Source organism: Arxiozyma heterogenica (genome assembly GCF_036370985.1).
Source record: "Arxiozyma heterogenica strain weizmannii chromosome Unknown scaffold_17, whole genome shotgun sequence".
NCBI lineage: Eukaryota > Fungi > Ascomycota > Saccharomycetes > Saccharomycetales > Saccharomycetaceae > Arxiozyma > Arxiozyma heterogenica.
In genome coordinates this window covers 523,880-546,136 of record NW_027042670.1, presented here as the reverse complement: position 1 = coordinate 546,136, position 22,257 = coordinate 523,880, and the positions used below count along the sequence as shown (strand labels likewise).

General features: G+C 31.2%; 8 protein-coding genes and 1 non-coding gene across 9 annotated transcripts; 7 read left to right on the top strand and 2 right to left on the bottom strand.

Moving 5' to 3' along the window:
- Positions 1 to 100: 100 nt before the first annotated feature.
- TAF7 (TATA-binding protein-associated factor TAF7) lies at positions 101 to 2,062 on the top strand (the record flags this gene model as incomplete). The annotated part of the gene is made up of 1 exon (XM_064858194.1): positions 101 to 2,062. One exon carries the CDS (start codon positions 101 to 103, stop codon positions 2,060 to 2,062), a length of 1,962 nt encoding a protein of 653 aa, XP_064714901.1.
- A 744-nt stretch (positions 2,063 to 2,806) lies between these two features.
- On the top strand, positions 2,807 to 3,448 carry PWA37_001573 (uncharacterized protein; the record flags this gene model as incomplete). Its single annotated transcript, XM_064858193.1, has 1 exon — positions 2,807 to 3,448. The coding sequence occupies one exon, from the start codon at positions 2,807 to 2,809 to the stop codon at positions 3,446 to 3,448; it is 642 nt and encodes a 213-aa protein (XP_064714900.1).
- Positions 3,449 to 8,655: 5,207 nt separating this feature from the next.
- ORA1 (oxidoreductase) lies at positions 8,656 to 9,468 on the top strand (the record flags this gene model as incomplete). The annotated part of the gene is made up of 1 exon (XM_064858192.1): positions 8,656 to 9,468. One exon carries the CDS (start codon positions 8,656 to 8,658, stop codon positions 9,466 to 9,468), a length of 813 nt encoding a protein of 270 aa, XP_064714899.1.
- Positions 9,469 to 10,289: 821 nt separating this feature from the next.
- MRPL44 (mitochondrial 54S ribosomal protein mL53 MRPL44) lies at positions 10,290 to 10,505 on the top strand (the record flags this gene model as incomplete). Its single annotated transcript, XM_064858191.1, has 1 exon — positions 10,290 to 10,505. The coding sequence occupies one exon, from the start codon at positions 10,290 to 10,292 to the stop codon at positions 10,503 to 10,505; it is 216 nt and encodes a 71-aa protein (XP_064714898.1).
- Positions 10,506 to 11,017: 512 nt separating this feature from the next.
- On the top strand, positions 11,018 to 13,171 carry MRE11 (MRX complex nuclease subunit; the record flags this gene model as incomplete). Its single annotated transcript, XM_064858190.1, has 1 exon — positions 11,018 to 13,171. The coding sequence occupies one exon, from the start codon at positions 11,018 to 11,020 to the stop codon at positions 13,169 to 13,171; it is 2,154 nt and encodes a 717-aa protein (XP_064714897.1).
- Positions 13,172 to 14,896: 1,725 nt separating this feature from the next.
- PWA37_001569 lies at positions 14,897 to 14,967 on the top strand. Its single transcript has one exon. It is a non-coding gene; the product is annotated as a tRNA-Gly (tRNA).
- Positions 14,968 to 15,654: 687 nt separating this feature from the next.
- On the top strand, positions 15,655 to 16,743 carry PWA37_001568 (uncharacterized protein; the record flags this gene model as incomplete). Its single annotated transcript, XM_064858189.1, has 1 exon — positions 15,655 to 16,743. The coding sequence occupies one exon, from the start codon at positions 15,655 to 15,657 to the stop codon at positions 16,741 to 16,743; it is 1,089 nt and encodes a 362-aa protein (XP_064714896.1).
- Positions 16,744 to 17,141: 398 nt separating this feature from the next.
- HMT1 (protein-arginine omega-N methyltransferase HMT1) lies at positions 17,142 to 18,188 on the bottom strand (the record flags this gene model as incomplete). The annotated part of the gene is made up of 1 exon (XM_064858188.1): positions 17,142 to 18,188. One exon carries the CDS (start codon positions 18,186 to 18,188, stop codon positions 17,142 to 17,144), a length of 1,047 nt encoding a protein of 348 aa, XP_064714895.1.
- Positions 18,189 to 18,833: 645 nt separating this feature from the next.
- Positions 18,834 to 19,520, bottom strand: PDX3 (pyridoxamine-phosphate oxidase PDX3; the record flags this gene model as incomplete). The annotated part of the gene is made up of 1 exon (XM_064858187.1): positions 18,834 to 19,520. One exon carries the CDS (start codon positions 19,518 to 19,520, stop codon positions 18,834 to 18,836), a length of 687 nt encoding a protein of 228 aa, XP_064714894.1.
- Positions 19,521 to 22,257: the final 2,737 nt, after the last annotated feature.

Sequence of the window (22,257 nt, the reverse complement as noted above, 5' to 3'; positions counted from 1 at the left end):
ATTTTACTGAAGTTTTAACTTTTCATTGACTTACAACGTTCAAAAATATCAGTGTATTATATCTACAAAAACTTCGTTAGATTACTCATATATTATTAAAATGACCGTAGTGAAGTTAAAAAGGTCTAAGACTGAGGAGTCCTCCGAAGAACCCTCTCAGACTAAGAAAAAGATTAAAATTAAGACAAAATTGAATGAGGATAACACAAAGGTTATACCTAAGATAAAGATAAATTTGAAAAAGGAGAATCATGTAACTTCCAATAATATTGTTAAGAAGGCAGGTCCAATAAAAATAAAACTAAATTTAAAGAAGAAAGAAGAAAATAATAGTGGAATCAAAGTGAAAAGACATGAACCAAGAGTACGAGTTAAAGCAATTCGTATTCCTGGTGAAGGATATGATTCAGAAGATTCAGATGTTGAGAGTGACCCTTTAATTGAATCCGGTATTATACTAAGGGTTGTACCCGATACACAAGTGGATTTTGTCAAAAATTCTATCGAAGCTGGTGATTATTCAGGTATAGGTATTAAATGGGTCACAGATAGACATGCAGTGGTAATGATTAATGGTTACATGTATGGTGCTATCCTCGTTGATCTACCTACTATCATTGAAGTCAATAAAAGTGTGGATAGAAAAAATCTTTTAAAGACCTTTGATATTAGCCAAATGTTGCTGTGCATCAGGACGATTGATAAAGAGGAGGAAGTATTTGATTTACAAGTACCTGATACTGAAGATCTCGTTAGTAATCATTATGAAGACATCATACAGGAGATCCATAGAGAAAAAATCAAGTTACTAAGGCAGCATTTAAGTCATGGGAACCATGATATGACCCCTCAACAAATTGACAAAATTGCAGTAAAATCATACGATTATAAGCATGGGTTGACTGCACCATTATATAATGTTAGAAATCGTAGATTTAGAAGGAAAATGAATTCGGTAGAATTCGAATATGTGGAGAATGTAGTAGAAACACTTTTAAATGAGGATGATAAAGCTGAAGAGGTCACATTCGAATTAATTACTGAAGAAGAAATAAATACAAAGCCATTACCATTGACTTCACAGAGTCATTTGAATCTCTCATCTCAACAGCAAATGGACTCTTTGACTATTAAAACGAGTCCACCATTATCAACTAATATTTCAAACAACTCAGATAGTAATTTGGAAAAGCGTGAAACTACAGACAAAGGTGAGAATATAGAAGAAGAAGAAAAAGAGGAAGAAGAGGATGATGATGAATTGGATCTTGAAGCTGCATTTGAAAGTGACGAGGATGATGATGAAGCGAAAAATTTACAAGAAAAATTAAAGAATCAAAACGAGGTTACTTCTAATACTGAAAATAAGGTTACTAGAGAGGGAGAAGATTTAATTGAAGGGTCTGCTGCTGAAGAAGGTATGGTGGAAGAAGATGAATCTGAAGAAGACGAGGATGAAGAAGATGAAGAGGAAGAAGATGAAGAAGAAGAAGATGATGATGATGATGATAATGAATTAGGAGGAAGACGAAATGAAAAGAGACAACATATTGAATTGTTAGAAGACGAATTAAAAGAATTGGAAAGTACATTAACGCAAACAATACGTAAAGTAGAAAAGGCTACTAATCCATTGTTAAAATCGAGATTTGTGGAAAGTATTAAAAAACTTGAGAAAGAAGTTGAATTGAAGAAGAAACAGTTGAAAGCAAATGAAGAATCAATACAGTATAGTTCGAAGATTGAAGAAGACTCAACTAATAATGATGATGAAAGTCAAACACATATCGATAATAAGCAGCAAGAACAGTCCAATAATGATGGAGAGGAAGATGATGATGATGATGATGATATCGATGATGACGATGACGTCGAACCAGATGAAGATGAGGAAGAGGAGGAGGAGGAATCTTTAGAGGATAATAATAGAGATGCTGGACAAGAACAAACAAATAACATGGAAAATAATGCAGATCTAGAGAATCAAGATGAATCATTAGATCAGAATGATCTGGACATGATGATGCTGTTTGGAGCTGAGGCAGAAGAAGATGAAGAGTAAAAATACATCGTGATCTCAGAAAGAGGAGGGAGATAGTAGTGTTTTTTTAACATTTAAGTTAAATAGTTAAGCATTTTTGATTATATATATAAAGTTTGCATCCAATATAACCTAGGAAAAGGATCTTCGATGCCTCTGCTACAGTAAGATGTAATAGTCAGTGTAGATTTTGTATATTACAGTTTTTTGATGTTAACGTGTGAAATGATGGTATGATTATTTTTTAAGAATTATGAAATGGCATAAAAAAGAAAGAAAGAAAGAAAAAAATCGTGGCCGGTTTCGAATTTCAATTTTATCTTTTTTGTTTTCTGTATTTTCGTGATTGAAGAGTTGAATGCAGAAGACATGTATGGTATGCAGTAAATCCAATTTATAAGTATATAGCCGCCAATTATTTCATCTTCATTGCGACTTATATTATTCTCTAGGTATACATACATCATAGATATATAGATATTCTTTTACATATTGGTTATATTAGAAGAAACCTAGAGTATTATCTTATATATCCTTTAACACACCATCAGCAAACTAGTGGATATCCTTTTTTATTGAGGCCATATATTTCGGTTATTCACTATTCATACCTATTTAACAGCAATTATAAATATTCATATCACACTTTGCTATATTGCTTTCAAATAGTTATTGCACATAACAATTGTAAAGGTGTTCCTTTTTTTTTCACTACTTGTTCCAGTAGATAGCTAACTACATTAGGATAATACTATTTTGCTAATAATGAATATAGAGATACCACAGAAACAGTTCACTAAGGAAGAAATTAATAGATGTTATATTAGGTGGCAACAACTACGTAATGAGCATGGCGAAAACGCGCCCAATGTTCCAGAATTTATATTTTTAACAAAGACTTTGCAGGTAGCTGCTAGGCAACAACAGGAATTACAACAGAGAAATAATTTGAATAATAATTCTGGAAACCCTGATAATAATAATAGTAATAGTAGTAGTAATCGTAATAATGGAAGTGTCATGGATAACAACAAAATCAATAAGATTCCTAGCGCCACTAGTGGTATGAATCCTGATGGCCAATACATCAATTCTAATTTATCGCAAACAGTTAATATACGAAGTAATAGAAATGATAATGTTGTTACTAGTCCAGCTGAAAGAAATGTTGATGTTCAGATGAATGCAAATGATATTTATAGAACTGCATCTAATCTATCTAATAATATCCTAAATACACCGAATTATGTACCTCAAACTAAAACTTTATCTTTAGATGAAGCAGTTTCTCCAAAAACTAATTCCGGGAATACAACATTGAGAAATATGCCTAAGGATTCTATATATGGTCACGTTCAAGATAATAATAATAATAATAATAATAATAATAATAATCCCCCAGACTAAATAAGCAACCATCACAAAAAATGGTTTATAATCAAACACAACAACAAGCAAGTCAAAATGTTCCAACTTCTCAGAATTCTCAGCAGACTACTTCACATCCAAATATATTTACACCAAGCCAATCAAACTTATTGAGAGCCCAAATCACAGCTTTAAAGTGTTTAGTAAATCACCAAAATGTTCCAATTGAATATCAAGCTATCATTCATCAATCAGTTTCTCATCCACCAGATTTTAAAAAGATGTTAATAAGTTTAAGTGAGTACTTGCGTATGAAAAAGGCATATGAAGCAATGTCAGCCAGTCCAAAAACGAATCTGTCATCATCTATGAATCAAAATTTGGCATTCATTAATCAAAAATCACAAGTAGTTCAATCTCCTGTAAATGTTGTAAGTAATGGCCCTCTGTCTGCTGATCACATTAATAATATTCCTAAGCCTCAGTCCTCACCGAATCAAGAAATATCACAGATTAATAAAGGTGGCATGCTTAAGACAACTAAATCTCCAAGAGCTAATAAGATCAAAATAAATAATACCGGTAATAATATGAATCTCGGATCAGAAAAAACTAAGATATCCAAGTTTGCTGAGAGAGAAATACCAAGTAAAAATGCAAAAGATGAGAATACACCAGTTAGTTCAAATCAAGAAGTTTTGGATAAGATGCATTCACGAGATACACAGTCAAAAATATCTACAGAAATTCAAAGAAAAATTATTGAAAATCAGGAACCTCCTGAACCAGCACCTCCTATTCCATTAGATGAATTCAGGAAAAAAAATGATATGGCAGAAAAAATAATTGAAATTGAAGATCCAGATATCATGGTTGATTCCTATTCGTTGCCATCTATAATTAATACAGAAGTGGCTTATGAATCTCTTTTTCCAAAGGATCCTACAGATTTTACTATAATCCCTTCATTATTGCCAGAAGGTATTGATACACATACAACCGCTGAAATATATCAGACATTAATTGCATTAAATCTAGATACAGCTGTGAACGACTGTTTAGCAATTTTATTAGACGATAAAGTAGATAAAATAACAAAGGATAAAGCCATGGTTGATTATCGTGCATTGCAGTTGTTGCCATTACAAAAAGCAGTAAGAGGGCACGTTTTACAATTTGAATGGTATCAAAATTCATTACTTACTAATACTCATCCAAATTTTCTTTCCAAGATTAGAGATATTAATATTCAGGATACTCTCTTAACAGAAGAGCTTTACAGGAAACATGAATTACAACAGTATGAAAGGAGAAAAAGGGACGGGGCTAGGAGATTGGAGTTTATTTTGGATAGATCAATAAAACAATTTAATGGTAGACTAGAAAATAGAAGTAGAAGAATAAAATTCGGTCATAAATTAATTACTTTACATGGTAATCTTGAAAAAGAGGAACAAAAGAGACAAGAGAGAAAAGCAAAAGAACGTTTGCAAGCTTTAAAAGCTAACGATGAAGAAGCATATATCAAGCTGTTAGATCAGACAAAGGACACAAGAATCACACATTTATTAAGACAGACCAATGAGTTTTTGGAGTCTTTAACAAATGCGGTGAAGGATCAACAAAATTTTACAAAGTCTATGATTGAATCACATCTTAAAAAAGATGGCGATGAATCTAGTACGTCTGCAACTCCTGCCTCTTCAGTGAGTGGTGAAAATGGGCTAATCAATGTCGATGTAGAGGAACAAGAGAATGCTGATTATTATAATGTGGCACATAGAATCAAAGAAGAGATTAAGCAGCAACCATCTATTTTAGTTGGTGGTACATTAAAAGAATACCAGATAAAAGGTTTACAATGGATGGTTTCTTTATTTAACAATCATTTGAATGGTATTTTAGCAGATGAGATGGGGTTAGGTAAAACTATTCAGACGATTTCATTGTTAACGTATTTATATGAGGTTAAAAAGGTTCATGGTCCGTTTTTAGTTATTGTTCCCTTATCGACCTTATCAAATTGGAGCAACGAATTTGCCAAGTGGGCTCCAACACTTCGTACTGTTTCTTTTAAAGGTACACCTGCTGAAAGAAAATTAAAGCAAGCCACAATTCGGAGTGGTAATTTTGATGTAGTGTTAACTACTTTTGAATATATTATTAAGGAAAAGGCATTATTGTCTAAAATTAAATGGGTTCATATGATTATTGATGAAGGCCATAGGATGAAAAATGCTCAATCAAAGTTGTCATTGACCTTAAATACATACTACCATTCAGACTACAGATTAATTCTTACTGGTACACCATTACAAAATAATTTGCCTGAACTATGGGCGTTATTAAATTTTGTCCTTCCAAAGATTTTTAATTCTGTACAGTCATTTGATGAATGGTTTAATACACCATTTGCAAATACTGGTGGTCAAGATAAGATTGAGTTAAGTGAAGAAGAAACTTTATTAGTCATTAGAAGATTACATAAAGTGTTACGTCCTTTCTTGTTACGTCGTTTGAAGAAAGATGTGGAAAAAGATTTACCAGATAAGGTGGAAAAGGTTATCAAGTGTAAGATGAGTGCATTACAACAGATTATGTATCAACAGATGTTGAAACATCGTCGTTTATATGTTGGTGATCATACGAATAAGAAAATGGTTGGGCTTCGTGGATTTAACAATCAATTAATGCAATTAAAAAAGATATGTAATCATCCCTTTGTCTTTGAAGAAGTGGAAGATCAAATCAATCCAACTAGGGAAACTAATTTTAATATTTGGAGAGTAGCGGGCAAATTTGAGTTATTGGAAAGAGTTTTACCAAAATTAAAGGCTACAGGTCATAGAGTTTTGATTTTTTTCCAAATGACTCAAATTATGGATATTATGGAAGATTTTCTAAGATTTATGGATATAAAATATCTTAGATTGGATGGGCATACAAAATCAGATGAACGTAGTGTTCTTCTAAGATTGTTTAATGATCCAGAGTCTGAATATTTTTGTTTTATTCTATCAACAAGAGCAGGTGGTTTAGGGTTAAACTTGCAGACAGCAGATACTGTTATTATTTTTGATACAGATTGGAATCCACATCAAGATTTACAAGCACAGGATAGAGCACATAGAATTGGTCAAAAGAATGAAGTAAGGATTTTACGATTGATTACTGAACACTCTGTTGAAGAGGCTATTTTGGAAAGGGCTCATAAAAAGTTGGATATTGATGGAAAAGTTATTCAAGCTGGTAAATTTGATAATAAATCTACAGCAGAAGAACAAGAAGCTTTATTAAGGTCGTTGTTAGAGGCAGAAGAAGATCGTAGAAGAAGAAGAGAAGCTGGTGATTTGGAAGAGGATGAATTGAATGATAGTGAGATCAACGAATTGTTGGCTAGAGATGATAACGAATTAGCAATATTTTCTAATTTAGATAATGAAAGGGCTGTAAACGATTCAGAGTTGGGTATTAAAACTAGACTATTTGATATCTCAGAATTACCAGATATCTATACAAAGGAGATCCCAACAGAAGAAGAAGTTAAGGAGAATGAAACGTTAAAATTAAGCGAAGGCAGATCATCTAGAGATAGAAAGAAGACAGTTTATAATGATGATCTTACGGAAGAGCAATGGTTGAAGCAATTTGAAATTACAGATGATGAGAATGATGATGATGATGAAATTAGAGGAGGTAGAAAACGGAAAGGACAGGCTGATAATTCTTCTTATAGGGTAAAGCAAGCCAAGTTGGAGAATAATGGAGATGGTATTATACCAGAGACACCACTAACTATAGCAGGCACACCTGAAGGGTCAATGAATGATCATGCAACAGTATATCAAGAACAACAGGATGAAGAAGGTGCTATTACAACAGCAGGCAAGACATCCATCAAGTCTGCAAGAACTTCAACAAAAACGAGGGCCTCTAAATCTACACGTGGTCGTGGTAAAGGTCGTGGTCGTGGCCGTCCTAGTAAAAATAAGAATGGATTACATTATATTAGGGTATTAGATAATACAGCACTTCCATTGGTAGAACGGGAAGCGATTTCAAGTCAAGCAGAGCTTATTTATGACTTTGCATTGAACCATAAAAATGAATTAGGTAGACTGTTGTCTCCAATTTTTATGGAAAGACCACCAAAAACTATATATCCAGATTATTACTTATTAATCAAGTATCCTTGTGCATTTGAAAACATTAGATATCATATTGATAATAAGCTCTATAATTCCTTATTTGAAATAGTGGAAGATTTCCATTTGATATTTTCGAATGCTAGGGTATATAATACGGAGGACTCTGTGATCTATAATGATTCACTAGAATTAGAAAATCAAGTGATTCAAAAATATCAAGAGATTACTAATGATACAAAACCAATTGATTTTAGTGTATTTGATTCAAAATTTGCAAGTACTCCGTTGATAATACCCTCCAATGTTAATACTTCGGTAGCCTCGGTGGCAAATAGTCCAATACCTTGCACGGTATCGCCATCCTTAGAATAATTTTCTAAAAATGTGTAGTGAATATGGAAGTTATTGGGTGAAGAATAATAGAGAGGAAGAAAAAATGGTTAAACTAAGGTTAGTACAAAAGTACTTCGGTTTACATTTTTTTTGAGGTTGCAATTGTGTAATAACATCTAATAACAATTATAAAACACAGAATTCTTGTGTGAGATAATATTGCTAATAATCAGTATTACTCTTCAATGGTACATTAAAAAAGGATTTATCTTGTTAACTAATAAGTAATTAGTTATGCATACAGTGTAATTTAGATAGAAAATAAAAACTATATATGTGTTATATTTATATATATGAAAATGTGGATATAATGACTAACTATATTGTTACCTCCAGCAGAACTTTTTTTCTATTAATGCATTAATAAGTTCAAACTGTTGATGGGTAAGTTGTTTTTGCATGTTTATTTTTGATTTGTTTTCTGTTGTACCATTTTTTTGAGATAGTGTATCAAATACCGATTCGATGCCTATTTGCCCAAGTTCTTCCTAATAACTGTTGTGAAGATCGGTGGTGCATTTTATACGGTGAAATCCTGAAAGGAAAATGAGGGATTCTAAGATTCGAACAGTAAGACACTATGTGTATAAATAGGGAGTGTGTATGAACTATTATTAGTGATTGGTGATATATTTACTTTCTTTGGTGAGGTTGAGAGATGTGTATATGTTAAAACCGAACTAGTACCCAAAAAAAAAACTAGAAATGTCACAAGGTAGAAAGGCAGCAGAAAGATTAGAAGGTAAAATTGTTTTAATTACTGGTGCATCTGCAGGTATTGGTGCAGCTACAGCAGTCGAATATATGGATGCGTCTGATGGTAAGACCAAATTGATTTTATGTGCTCGTAGACTATCTAAATTAGAATCTTTGAAGAACGAGCTTTTACAAAAATATCCACATGCAAAGATTTATATCGCAGAATTGGATGTAACTAATATTGATGCAATTAAACCGTTTTTGGATAACTTGCCAGAAAAATTTAAGGATATTGATATCTTAGTTAATAATGCTGGTAAAGCTTTAGGCTCTGATCCAGTCGGTGAGATTGACATTGAGGATATAAAGGGAATGATGGATACAAATGTTATTGCATTAATTAACATGACACAAGCTGTATTGCCTATATTTAAGAAAAAAAATTCAGGTGATATCGTCAACCTTGGTTCAGTAGCAGGAAGAGAAGCGTACCCAACTGGGTCCATCTATTGTGCATCCAAATTTGCTGTAAAAGCATTTACTGATAGTTTAAGAAAAGAATTGATTAATACTAAAATTAGAGTCATATTGATTGCACCTGGTGTTGTTGAGACTGAATTTTCAGTCGTAAGATATAAAGGTGATACTAAAAGGGCTGCTAGTGTTTATCAAGACGTATCTCCTTTAATGGCAGAGGATGTTGCCGATTTGATTGTTTATTCTACTTCAAGACGTAATAACACTGTGATTGCAGACGCTTTAATTTTCCCAACTTCACAAGGTTCTCCATATCATATCTACCGTAATACTTCTAAATGAGGAAAGTCTGGAGATATCCACTAAAAAAATTTGTTAAACGTTGTGTAGCAAGTTGTTATGTTAATAATGCACATTATATTGTTATATACTTGTATTGTAGTCAACATTCACCTTTGATTTTTTTAAGTTATTCATATTTCTTTTTTCTCTTCTTCTGTCTTTCTTTATATGTTTTAATAATCCATTGTATATTCTTTACAGTGTTTCTGTCAATGCCAGAATTTACATTAATATGTAAGCTAGTGCATTGAACTCAATTTATCTTCTTGTGTTGTCTTGTCCTGTTCTGATTTGTCCTATCTTCAAAAAAAGTTCCTTAAGATTAGAAATTTCAAGAAAATGGAAAAGATAAAGATGGAAAACTCTCGAGACCATGTAATCTGCGGATATTATAGATATATATATATACGTGCGTTTGTATGCATACATATTAATACAAGTGCTACAATAAATGGTTAAACTCCCTAAACACAGAGTAATTGGTAGGTATCACAGTGCAATAGGGGCTAAATAATTATCCTGTATTTGTGTGTGTGTGTTTATGTGTGTATAGGGAGGTTCTAAAGAAAAAAGGGAAAATGCTTACTAAATATATGACACAGGTGTTTGTTAAATTTAATCCATTTGGGAAGGAAGGTATGTTGTTAGGTATTTGTTGAATGGATTCTTTATAACTGCAAGGTGTTTTGCTACAATATTTTTATATGTATCTAGTAGTCTGTATCTATTATCAGTGAGTTACTTTGTTACTAACATTCTAACTTTATCCATTATTTTATTCCTATTTCTTGATATAATTAGCTAAAACTGCAAGACTTATAATGGCATCCATCCCACCTAAACAACGTGTATTAGGTACAAAGATGACACAAGAATTAATCACTGATCCAAATCAAGAGCCTATGATAAAAGTCACTTTTAAGGACAAAAAAGTTATGGAATATAGTTTATGCAATACAAATTTTGAAGAACTTTCAAATATATTTGACACACATTCAAGAAAGTTGAAAATTAAAGAAACTATCCAGCAACAATAACAGTTCTTTGGAATCACAGTCGTTTGCATTTGCTTTTATATAATGTTTTATATACAAAGAGGGAAGGAGGATTCTTTTTGTATTAGGTAATCGAAATAGAAACTTGTAAATACATATATTTATAACAGGTAAATGAATAAATAGATAATATTATCTTATATGACAGTGTCAAATGAGATTTTTTATTGTCGTCGATTATAATTATTGTTTCACTAACACTTACATGTATATATTTGTACAGGGATATATATTTTTAAAATGGAAGTTTGAAAGAAAAAAAAATAACTGGAAGTAAAAGTAAAATAAAATAAATTAAAACTTCCTAAGCATGTTAATCAGAGATGTCTTTTTTTTTTTTGAACCTACCTATAATGTCACAGTGCACTAGATATACAGGAGTGTATGTTTATGTGTATATAGTTATGGAAAGTTTTGTGTCTTTGAATATATTGGGTATTAGATCGGTGGAACAAGAGAGATAAATAAACATATTTTATTTGGTTTCATTTAATATGGATTTACCAGATGAGGATACAATTCGTATTTTAATTACCACAGATAATCATGTAGGTTACAACGAAAATGACCCCATAACATGTGATGATTCTTGGAAAACTTTTCATGAAATAATGATGATTGCTAAGGATTACCAAGTAGATATGATATTACAGAGTGGAGATTTGTTTCATATAAATAAACCTTCTAAGAAATCTTTGTATCAAGTGATGAGATCCATTAGATTAGCTTGTATGGGTGATAAGCCCTGTGAATTAGAATTGTTAAGTGATTCTTCAAAAGTATTGGGTTATAGTGATTTCACTAATGTTAATTACGAGGATCCAAATTTTAATATATCTATCCCAATGTTTGCGATTTCAGGAAATCATGACGATGCCACTGGTGATTCCTTACTTTGTCCTATGGATATTTTACATGTTAGTGGGTTGGTGAATCATTTTGGGAAGGTTCTTGAGACTGATAAGATTTGTTTATCACCACTGTTATTTCAAAAGGGGAAAACTAAATTGGCTTTGTATGGATTACAATCAATTCGGGAGGAGAGGTTGTTTAGGACTTTTAAAGAAGGGGGAGTTACTTTTGAGGTTCCCACTATACGTGATGGTGAATGGTTTAATCTAATGTGTGTTCATCAAAATCACATAGGACATACCAATACAGCTTTTTTACCCGAACAGTTTTTACCAGATTTTTTGGATCTTGTAATTTGGGGACATGAACATGAGTGTATTCCAAATCTAGTCTACAATCCTATAAAAGAATTCAATGTTTTACAACCAGGATCGTCAGTGGCTACATCCTTATGCGATGCTGAGGCTAAATCTAAATATGTTTTCATTTTGGAGATTAATTACAAGCAGAATAAAAGTCAACCAAGGTTGATTCCGATCCCATTGACGACAATAAGAACATTTAAGATGAGAAATATATCTTTAAATGAAATTCCTTTTTTAAAGCCGCACGACAAAGAATCTGTTACTAAATATTTAATTGGACAGGTTGATGAAATGATTGATGAAGCAAATAAGGAGACTAAAGAAAAATTGAGGCAAAATGGTATTGAAATTGATCAAATGAATCAAGATGATGATTTAAATGAATTATCAATCACTATTCCACTTCCTTTAATAAGATTGAGAGTAAACTATGCTGGACCAACGTCTTCAAATAAAAGTAACAGTGGTTCTGGCACGATTACAAATAGTAGAATAATTGTTAATGATATGCTGGATTATCAAGTGGAAAATCCTAGAAGATTTAGTAATAGATTTGTTGGTCGTGTTGCCAATAGTAATAATATTGTTCAATATTATAAAAGGAAGAAGCCAACAGTTGCAAGAGATAAAGATAAAAATGCAGGTCCTAGTAATGATCAAGTAGGTAATTTATCAGTAAATAATAATGAGAATAGTAATAATAATGGTGAATTACAAATCGAACTGTTGGTTAATGATCTTCTAAACAAAATGCAATTATCTCTGTTACCGGAGGTTGGATTTAATGATGCCATTAAGAAATTTGTAGATAAAGATGAAAAGACAGCATTAAAGGAATTTATCGATAAGGAGTTGGATAATGAAGTAGATTTATTGGTTTCTAGTGGACAATTTTTGGATAAAGAAAATCCTGAGGATATAAAGGTATTAATTAAGGAAGTTAAAAGGGCAAACACATCAAGAAAAAAGTCAGTTTTGTCGTCACATATTGCTTCAGAAGAAGATTCTGTCAATGTAAATAGGGTGTTACCTGACGATCCCTCTTTTACTAGAAAATCTTTGGACAAAATTGATATAGTTTCCCGGAGATCCTTTAAACCAACAGAGTTAGTATCTTCAGTAGACAAAACATTGAAAATGCAAAGCAATAGTATATTTCGAAAAAGTTCCCCAGATTCAATTGTTATATCAGATAGTGATGAAAATATACAAAGTTCTGATAATGATCATATAATTATGAGTGGTGATAGTGATGATAATAGGGGTGAGGATTATTCAAAGCAAAAATCAAGTATTTCAAATCAGTCCTTTACACGGAGGAAGAATAAACTAACAGGTAAATTACAAGCATCAAATTCTTCTAAAAGAAAAGTAGCTAAGACACCCCGAACAGATATATTAGAAAGTTTCTTGGCAAAGAAAAGGAGGTAATTTATGTGGATACTATTTGGATAGAATAGTCTTTAGAATAAATTTATAGTTGTTATATATTTATTATGAAGAATTAGAAAATTAGGAGTATTATAAATTTGTTTTTATTTATTGTGTATTCCTTTCTTTTCACAAGAAAGATATTGTAAGGGGTTACCTTAAGTGGTATACAAAAATATGGATATTAATCATATATACAGATACTTGCAAATTATATAATTGGTTAATTCTAACTAATAAATAAATTAGTCTTATTATTCAGGTTATTATCATTATTCTAGCTATTCTTCTAGACAGAACCTATTAGATAGAATACGAATATTAATGTTGATAATTACGTCTGGCACTATCTCTTAATAATCAAGGGTCTCTTAAGTAAACTTCTTAGTAATTTGCCACCAATGTCCATCCAACGATCGTTTGCTCGTTTGAATACACCTACAATTTTGAACCCAGGGTTTTGGTTGTTCTAAGTCCTTCACTTTGACAATTAGCATTTTCAGCAGACTAGGTATTCCAAGATTTCCAATTAGCTCTTCTTACAGGATGCTGATTACAAGTTGCATTAAATAGTGGAAAAAAATATATTGGTAAAAAGTTTGGACAGAACTATTATTATTTCTCCTTAAAAATGGTGATTATTCTTTAAAAATAGGTTTTACTCTCATAATTAATGAATAAAGTGTTAAAAAGAAGGCACAAGAGGTAGAAGTTTACAAATATAGTTAAAAGCATATTATAAAAAGTTTTTATTTTAAATATGATAATTATGATTAAACATTGTAAAGAAGTTCTTTATTTATTTATTTCAGTACGTAACAATTGTTTTCTTTCCCGACATTTTCTTTTCAGTCAATTTCTAGTGTATGGGGATAATATAAAAAGTAGGCATTAATAGAAGGAAGAATTTTTATTTTTATGTTAAATATGGATATCTTTGTAATAAGAATGTATGAAATTAGATGATAAGTTGAATGTATGTTTTTAATAAAAAAAATACAATAAGAAGAATCTAATTTCATAGAAATTTCACAACAGAAACCTATCGTCAATCTGGAATATTTTTCTTTTATTAGTACTATTATTGTTTAGGGTAACTGTTGTATTATGAAGTGGTGAAATTCTTTGTGTATTCCAGGGAAGCACAAATAATATTAATAGTTATTCAAGTAATCGAGACAGTAATCAACTATAATCGATAATACAATTACTAAAACGGTCTTATATATTGAGCGGCTTTAACGAGCTAATATATTTATTCGAAGTTACTTGGCTTGTTACTTGCTTGTTGTTCTCTTTTTGTTCATATATAATATATAGATTATTTACAAAAAACGGTCATGGAAGATGATTTTTTATCTCCAGAAAACGTTGTCCTTTTATGTATTTTCTGGAGCTCGATCGATTATTCAGATTAGTACATTAATGACTTGACTGATTCACCCTAAAATTCATTACATTAATTTAGGTGCACTAGTGGATTAGAACTGCACCCCAATTCTCTAATCATGGTGGTTAGTAATACACGTGGGACTTATTAAAACAACAGGTAATTCTAGATTTGCCAGAATCTTATGTAATCTAATCTTTTTATTATGCAGCATCTAATGTTGTAGCACGTGTATGGCTTATTAATACAATAATTAGTTCTAGCTTCATTCAGGATCTTGTGTAATCTTGATGATTATAACTATTCTATTCCACAGTAGTAGTCGCGAGGTTGAGGCGCAAGTGGTTTAGTGGTAAAATCCAACGTTGCCATCGTTGGGCCCCCGGTTCGATTCCGGGCTTGCGCAGTTCTTTTTTGATCTTTTTTCTAGAAGAAGTGGAAGTGAAATTTTTAAGCCATTATGATATATGGGTCTAATCAGATTTTATAATCCTGTTTTTGTTTATTTTATTTGTTTTTTTTCTGGTTTGGCAGTTTATACATTCCGCAAAGAATCTGATGTTTATTATGTAAAGCAACAATTCACCTAATTAAATTCCGCAATTCACGATTGCTGTTATGTGTTTATTGTAACAAGCCATCTGGCGGAATAAGCCTATATTTAGCGCGGTTTTTAATGTCCGCATGTTTAAAATTAAAGACCGTTTAGGAAATTCAAAGATAGCCAAATTTTTGGTTTTTAGAGAATCTAGACTTTCCAGAGCCCAAAGGCAGTTCCTTTTTTTTTATTTTTCTTGTTTTTAACACAAAAAAATTTTTTTTTATTTTTTTTTCTTTTTTTTGATTCAATTTTGTGGTGGAAAAAAATTTTTTTTTTCTGTTGGAAAGTTGAGACATGTTACTCATTTCTTTGAGATTATATATAAACTAACTTGAAGATTTGTTTTTCAATTCACTTTTAAAGCACCTTGTCTTACCATTGAACAAAACTCTTTGGATTTTTTTGCTTTCAATACAATTGACATTTACGTTTGCTTGACAGTCCTTTCCCCTTTGTTCCTTTTAGTTGAATAAAAAAAATCACCAAAGAAAAATGTCTCAACCACAAGTTACTGTTCACGCTTTAACCGGTGAAGCTACTTCTACCGCTTTACCATTACCAGCCGTTTTCTCTGCTCCAATTCGTCCAGATATTGTCCACTCTGTGTTCAAGTCTGTTAACAAGAACAAGAGACAAGCTTACGCTGTTTCTGAAAAGGCTGGTCACCAAACCTCTGCTGAATCCTGGGGTACTGGTCGTGCTGTCGCCCGTATTCCAAGAGTTGGTGGTGGTGGTACTGGTAGATCCGGTCAAGGTGCTTTCGGTAACATGTGTCGTGGTGGTCGTATGTTTGCTCCAACCAAGACCTGGAGAAAATGGAACGTTAAGGTTAACCACAACGAAAAACGTTATGCCACTGCTTCTGCTATCGCTGCTACCGCCGTTGCTTCTTTGGTCTTAGCTAGAGGTCACAGAGTTGAAAAGATTCCAGAAATTCCATTAGTTGTTTCTTCTGACTTAGAATCTGTTCAAAAGACTAAGGATGCCGTTGCTGCTTTGAAGGCTGTCGGTGCCTCTGCTGATTTATTAAAGGTCTTAAAGTCCAAGAAATTAAGAGCCGGCAAGGGTAAGTACAGAAACAGAAGATGGACTCAAAGAAAAGGTCCATTAGTTGTTTACGCTCAAGACAACGGTATTGTTAAGGCCTTAAGAAACGTTCCAGGTGTTGAAACTGCCAATGTCGCCTCCTTAGGTTTATTACAATTAGCTCCAGGTGCTCACTTAGGTAGATTCGTTATCTGGACTGAATCTGCTTTCTCCCAATTAGACGCTATCTGGGGTTCTGAAACTGTTGCTTCTGCTAAGTCTGGTTACTCTTTGCCAGCTAACATTGTCTCTACTACTGACATTACCAGAATCATCAACTCTTCTGAAATTCAATCTGTTGTTAGACCAGCTGGTCCAGCCACCCAAAAACGTACTCATGTTCAAAAGAAGAACCCATTAAAGAACAAGCAAATCTTATTAAGATTGAACCCATACGCTAAGGTTTTCGCTGCTGAAAAGTTAGGTTCTAAGAAGATTGAAAAGAACGCTTCTAAGCCAGCTGCTGTTTTCACCGAAACCTTGAAGCACGATTAAATAGTATAACAGATAATATTTGTATAATAGACTGAAATTTTTTTTATTCATTTATATAATTAATTATTTTTAATATACTATTTTTTTCTGAATTTTTTTTTTTCGCTATTAGTTTTCTATAGTATGATGGTATTTAAAAAGAAAAAAGGTGGTTGGAAAGATAAAAAAAAGATAAAAGTAACAAGAGGGAGAAGAAGGAGAAGAAAGTATTAGGATAGAATGGAGTATACAAATAATATAACTCAATATACATATATTTCTGAGGTTGCATGTGAATATTAATCAATTAATATTAGTCTATATATTTCTAATTTAATATTAATAAAATTAAATCAAGCAAAATGAGAGTAAAACAGAAAAGAAAGAAATAAAATAAAACTCGATTCTTTTCTCTTAAATCAATGCATTAAATAAACATTTTCATTTTTCTTTGATCTTTCTTTAGAATCAGTTCCATGAGCCTCAAACTCATAGGTAATTTTTATATCCAAATCTCTATTATTTGTCTTGTTTGGTTGGCATGTTAATTCACCCTTGAGAATATCACCAGCTTCAGCCTCTAAATCATCCTCTAAATAAAAAACAGTTTGTTTCCAGTGAGTATATGGTGCAAAGGGACTTGTGGAAAATCCTATTGGTTTTTTACCTTTTGGATGTGGAAATTCAATATCGAACCAAGCGATTAACCCATTAATCCAATCTTGTCTTTTAGCTTCCACTTTGAATGAGGTTTTGAATGAAAGATCTGACACTTTGACAGTATTTAAGTCGAATTCAATAATTTTATTCTTTGTGGTGTTGACTAGATGTCCCTCAACAGTATCCACAATTGGCTCTCTCATAACTAATGGAATAAATGGCGAATAATCAAACCCATAAACATCTTGCCAATAAGTTAGTTTCTCATGTTTATAATCAGAGTCTTCTAAACCAGCTAAATGGATAGAGCATTTATCTGGAAAAATTAATCCACCTTCAACCAAATATTTATCACGAGCATATAAAACAGTATCCAACATGGATTCGTATAGAAGGAAATAACCCATCCATTCAGAAATTATAATATCAACTTTTGGGAATGGCAGTTCTACATCCTCTAATTTTCCACGTAATAAAGTAATTTTATCAGAAAATCCGTTTAAATCGACTATCTCTTTTGCCATTTCGATGATGCTAGACATATCAACACCGATAACATGTTTTGCACCATGTTTTGCTGCAAACATGGAAAGAATACCGGTACCACAACCAACATCTAAAACAATCTTATCTTTGAAAAGATCTTTATTTTGAATGATTGCATTTCTGTAAGATAAAGTGCGTACAGTATCTTGCAGCATTTCTTCGTGGATACCATAGTTATCGTAGGAATTGAAATAATGTTGTTCAAACTCATTTAACTCAGCTTTGTTAGTAGCAGAATCTTCAATTCTAATCTTACTCATCGTTTCTATTTTATGTTGTATATTTCTTTAGTAATGGTTCTAAGAAGTAAGTACGGGTGACTCGATAATTGTTTAGATAGATCAATGGAATCCTGCAAATTTAAATTCAGCTATAGAAAAGATCAAATAATAGTTGAGTTTTTGATAGACGTAATTATTGCAACACTTCCTCCATGGAGATGCCCTCCTCTTAAAATTAAAGTTTTTTTTTAAAGAACTCAGTTTAATTTTTTTTTCGTAAAAGAAAAAAAATACAATTATATATATGTATAAGAAGTAATGCAAAAACATAATTGCCTTATGCACTAAGCAGGGGATCACAAAAAGAAACCTAGTACAATAAAAATGACTGGGGTAAAAATATACTTAGTTGCCCAGTGTAGTTACATTAAATTACAGATTTTATTTTAATGTTTGTATACTTTATTATTGCTAGAATTTGAAACTTTTTGAAGCGTAGTGTGTGGCAATACGGTTTTTCCTTTCTCCTTTTCTTTCTCTCAAAAGTATATACAAGTACAAAAACTTGATGATTTATTGTTAAAAAGTCATATATTTACGTTCATTAAAGTCATACTAATATAACAAAAGTGCTCTACAAAATATACAATATACGCATACATACGTATATAAGGAAAATTATATTCATGGGGCTAATCTAAATACTTCCCAAGAATCATTTTCTGATTTTCTTTTATAAACAAAACGGTCGTGTAGACGGTTGGGTCTCCCTTGCCAGAACTCAATCTCTAATGGAACGACCCTTAAACCACCCCAGTATGGAGGGCATGGAACGTCTTCAACCCCTTCCCATCTCTTTTCATTCAAGACTTTACGTTCTTCTAATTCATCTCTATTTTTGATAATCTGTGATTGTTCAGATGCCCAAGCACCAATCTTGGATCCTCTTGGTCTTGTCTTAAAATAACGTTCAGAAGTTTCACGATTAACAAATTCAGTAAAACCCTCCACTCTGACTTGTCTATGTAAGTCCTTCCAAAAAAAATTCACTGCTGCATTTGGATTAGTTTTGATATCATGGGCTTTATTTGAAGTACCCCAATTGGAATATATTACAAATCCTCGAGGGTCCAGTTCTTTAAATAAAAGCACCCTAGAAGAGACTTTACCACTTGGTAATTCAGCTGACGAGAATGTAATAGCTTCTGGTAAAGTCTCCTTTGGATCATCCTTAGCTTCGTTAAACCATTTAGTGAATTGTTCAATTGGATCTTTTTCTAAATCTTCTTCAGATAATGTGAATTTATCGTATTGGTAAGTTTCTGGAGCAAAAATAATTGGTGTTTGAGTTTTTTCAGATTCTGAAGTCATTGTGTTAGTAGGATATTTTTCTTATTAAAATTGTAGTCTCTGATATCGACTATGATAGGTTAAATGATTGAAATAAAGGGGTGGTAGATTAAAAGTGGTTGTTAAATTGATATTGATAATGATATAAGTTTAAGGAATAGAACAATATATTAATTTGAAAAAGAATGCAGAGTATTTTAAAGAAATCTCTTATGGTTAAGGACGCACAAAAGGATTGGATCTTTATATATATATATATACATATGTGTGTGTGTATGCATGTACGTCTGTAATTCATAAATATGCTTTATCTTTCAATTTTTTATATCTCCCAAATTTTAATGATTTCTTTCCATTTCTTTTCTTTACTTTTTTTTTACCCCTGTCAATTTTTTTTTCTTCCGTTGTGTTGACTAAATTAAGCATATTAACAGAAGAAAAATGGTGATGGAGTCAGCATATTTGTCATCATTTCGTTTTGGTTGGAGAAAAACATGTGTTCTATCAGAAGTATGTATACGTAATAGTAATAGGACTGTATTAGCATCAGCACTATCAGTAATCAAAATCTTTCTGGGATTTTATTGATGAACAATTGTGAATTCATCCTCTGTAAAAAATTTCCTTGATATTAACTTCACAGAAAAGGAGTAATATTCTATATGATATAATTCTTTCTCAAGAAGAAATCGACAGCAATATTCTTGTTCAACAATACTGTAGAAAATGTCATATTTTTTTTTTAATATATTCCTTCAACTGAAGATAATTTAATAAAAAAAAATAGAGATGATAATTTCATATATAAATATAATTAATAAAAAAAAGAAAAAGAAAAAAAAAGACTTCCAAAAATTGCATTTCTTTGATATAATATCATCTTTAGTAGTTTCCTATTAATACTCAAAATTTGTATATTTACTACCATAAGAACATGTGAATCATCAAAAAAAGATATTCTATTATTCTCTTGTTGTACCCTAAAAAAAGAAATAATTGATGATAGTAAAAGATACTAAAAAAAACACAACAGGATAATGAATTACTACTATGGAGCAATACTAGTATAAATGATATTTTATACTAAGAAATGTGCATATCATTAAAAAAAATAACTACCATATTGGCATAACTAATATGGATTAGATACTAAAAAAAAAAGGTATTTTTTTGTTGTTAAGGATTATGGATATAGAAATGAAGAATAATAGGAAATATCACATTGTTGATTTCATATAATTTAAGAGCCCTAGTATGTTGACCCTACTGGGAACTTAGGAATAAAATATCTGAATCAACTCTTGTGGTAATGAACAATTTTGATAAGCATTAATAGTCACTAATGATATAAAATATTAAAGAAACATATATTTATTCAAAAACCTCTCCAAGTAAAAAAACAAAAAAAAATTGCATCATAGAATGGAATGGAATAACAAAAACACTAATAATATGGGTAAAGGGAAAATAACCTAGCTTTTTGCATCTCACATCTAATAACAAACAAGAGTAATAATCATGAAATATTGATTATCATGAAGAATAAATAGATCATCCAGAGAATAAGATTAGTAAGTGGGATAGTTGTAATAAATGAATTTTTCACTAAATACAACCGTCTTTAAATGGTTCTAAACAAAATTCACTAAAAAAAAAACCATTCATTGTTAATAGAATTGGAAGTTCATAAAATTGAGATAAAATAAAGTATAAATAAAATGGAAATAGTAGTGATATGATAAACAATTTAATTTATTATCTTCAAATAAAATCCTAACTGAATTCAAAAGGATTTACTAAGATAATAAAAAAAATTATAACAATTACCATTAGAAGAACAAAAAAAAACAATAATGTCCATGAAACATAAAACTATCCACTTGTCATTTGTTAAAATTTTCTAGAGTGTCAGGGATTAACCATGAAATATTCATATTTTCAATGAGATAAAGATTTAGATAGTCAAAATAATCTCCAGTTATGTAAAAATATTTCAAATCCGTATAAATCCAGAAAGCAAAACAAATTAGAAGTTATGCACATGTGGTTTTCTTCCATTAAATTATATATATTGTATAATTTTTGAAAGAAAAGCAGCTGACATGCGGAGTTCTTATTTGGTAAAAAAAATCATACTATTTACTATTATCACTATTTTTTTTACTCATATTATCTCAAAATTACCATTCTATATTAAATTATCCAAGTATTATCCTGTTTGCATCCTTTTTCTTCTTCTTAAGTAAAAAGATTGATCATCAATTTTTCTTTTTTTATTCTTCTTATCCATAAAAATCCTTGTAAAGAAATAGTCATTACGTGTATGGGTGTATGTAAGAGTACTCAATATTTTGAATTAGGCAATAAAGATACACTGTTAAAATCAATCAAGTATGGTTTTAACATGTTCTGAGAATTCCAGTTGAAAAAAAAAAAAGAAAACACACCCAGATAACGTAGCGATCTATAAGGTTTTTACTTTTTTCTTTCAAACTAAAATCAGAATGGGTACTTTATTATTAGATAGTAAAAGATAATTCAAAAAAATAAATCACACTCTTCTTACAACTAATTACCGACTACTAATAAATCATGTTACATAGACAACTAAATGTTCTAGGAACAGATATTTGATGTAGTACCATGACTCTTAATCTCTGAAGTATTTTGGATAACTTGATTTTCAGTAATAGTTTGTTGTTTAAAAAATCAAAAATGAGAGCAAAAGTGAGGCACTGTTAGTCCAATTTAAGTGATA